Raw genomic sequence first — 774 nt, 5'->3', positions numbered from 1 at the left:
TAACTTGCAATAAATCACCTGGAATAGACAACATACCAGCAGAACTTATAAAATATGGTGGGGAGCAAACCGTACAAGCAAAAAAAATTCTATGTCAGATAATACTGGAGCAGAAAACTTAGCCTAAAATTTAGACAAAATCGCTTGTAATACCACTACCAAAAAAAGGAAACGAGAAAATGCAATAATTATAGAGCAATCAGCCTCATTAGCCACCCCAGTAAAGTAATGCTACGCATCATCCTAAACCGCATCAAAATCAAATCAGATGAGATACTTGCAGAGGAACAGGCAGGCAGGAGCACAGTCCAGCAGGTGTTAAATAGCCGCATCCTCACTAAAAAATGTCTCCAACACCAAACGGTTTTATATCATAATTTCATTGATTTCAAAAAAACGTATTTGACAGAGTGTGACACGATATCTGTTGGTGTCAGACAGGGCTGTATACTGTCCCCAACCTTATTCAATATGTATCTTGAACAGGTAATGCAAGAAGCATTACAGCATCACCAACCTACAGTCACTATAGGTGGCAGACAATTATGTAACCTGCGGTTTGCAGTTGATATATACCATATTGCCCACAGTGAACAAGAGTTGCAAGAACTTAATGACCATTTACACCAAGCGGTACCAAGATATGGCATGGAGATCAACATTTCCAAATCCCAAATCCTAGTGAACAGCCAAGACAATACTAGAGTACAAATTGTCGTGAATGGTGAAACTCTTCAAGAGGTAACATCCTTCAAATACCTTGGAGTGCTGCTC

The 774-nt window shown here is 39.3% G+C and overlaps 1 protein-coding gene across 1 annotated transcript in view; it reads left to right on the top strand.

The window, feature by feature from the left end:
* The first annotated feature begins 228 nt into the window (after positions 1-228).
* LOC144979200 (uncharacterized) overlaps positions 229-774 on the top strand; it is a 6,114-nt gene continuing 5,568 nt past the window's right edge. The window contains exon 1 of the mRNA XM_078925810.1: positions 229-774. This exon is cut by the window's right edge and continues 63 nt beyond it. Coding sequence (XP_078781936.1) covers positions 229-774 — 546 coding nt within the window.

The sequence above is a fragment of the Berghia stephanieae genome, chromosome 9 (assembly GCF_034508935.2).
Source record: "Berghia stephanieae isolate SIO BIC M18660-M18661 chromosome 9, UCSD_Bste_1.3, whole genome shotgun sequence".
Lineage (NCBI taxonomy): Eukaryota > Metazoa > Mollusca > Gastropoda > Nudibranchia > Aeolidiidae > Berghia > Berghia stephanieae.
This window is presented reverse-complemented; position numbering and strand designations above follow the sequence as displayed.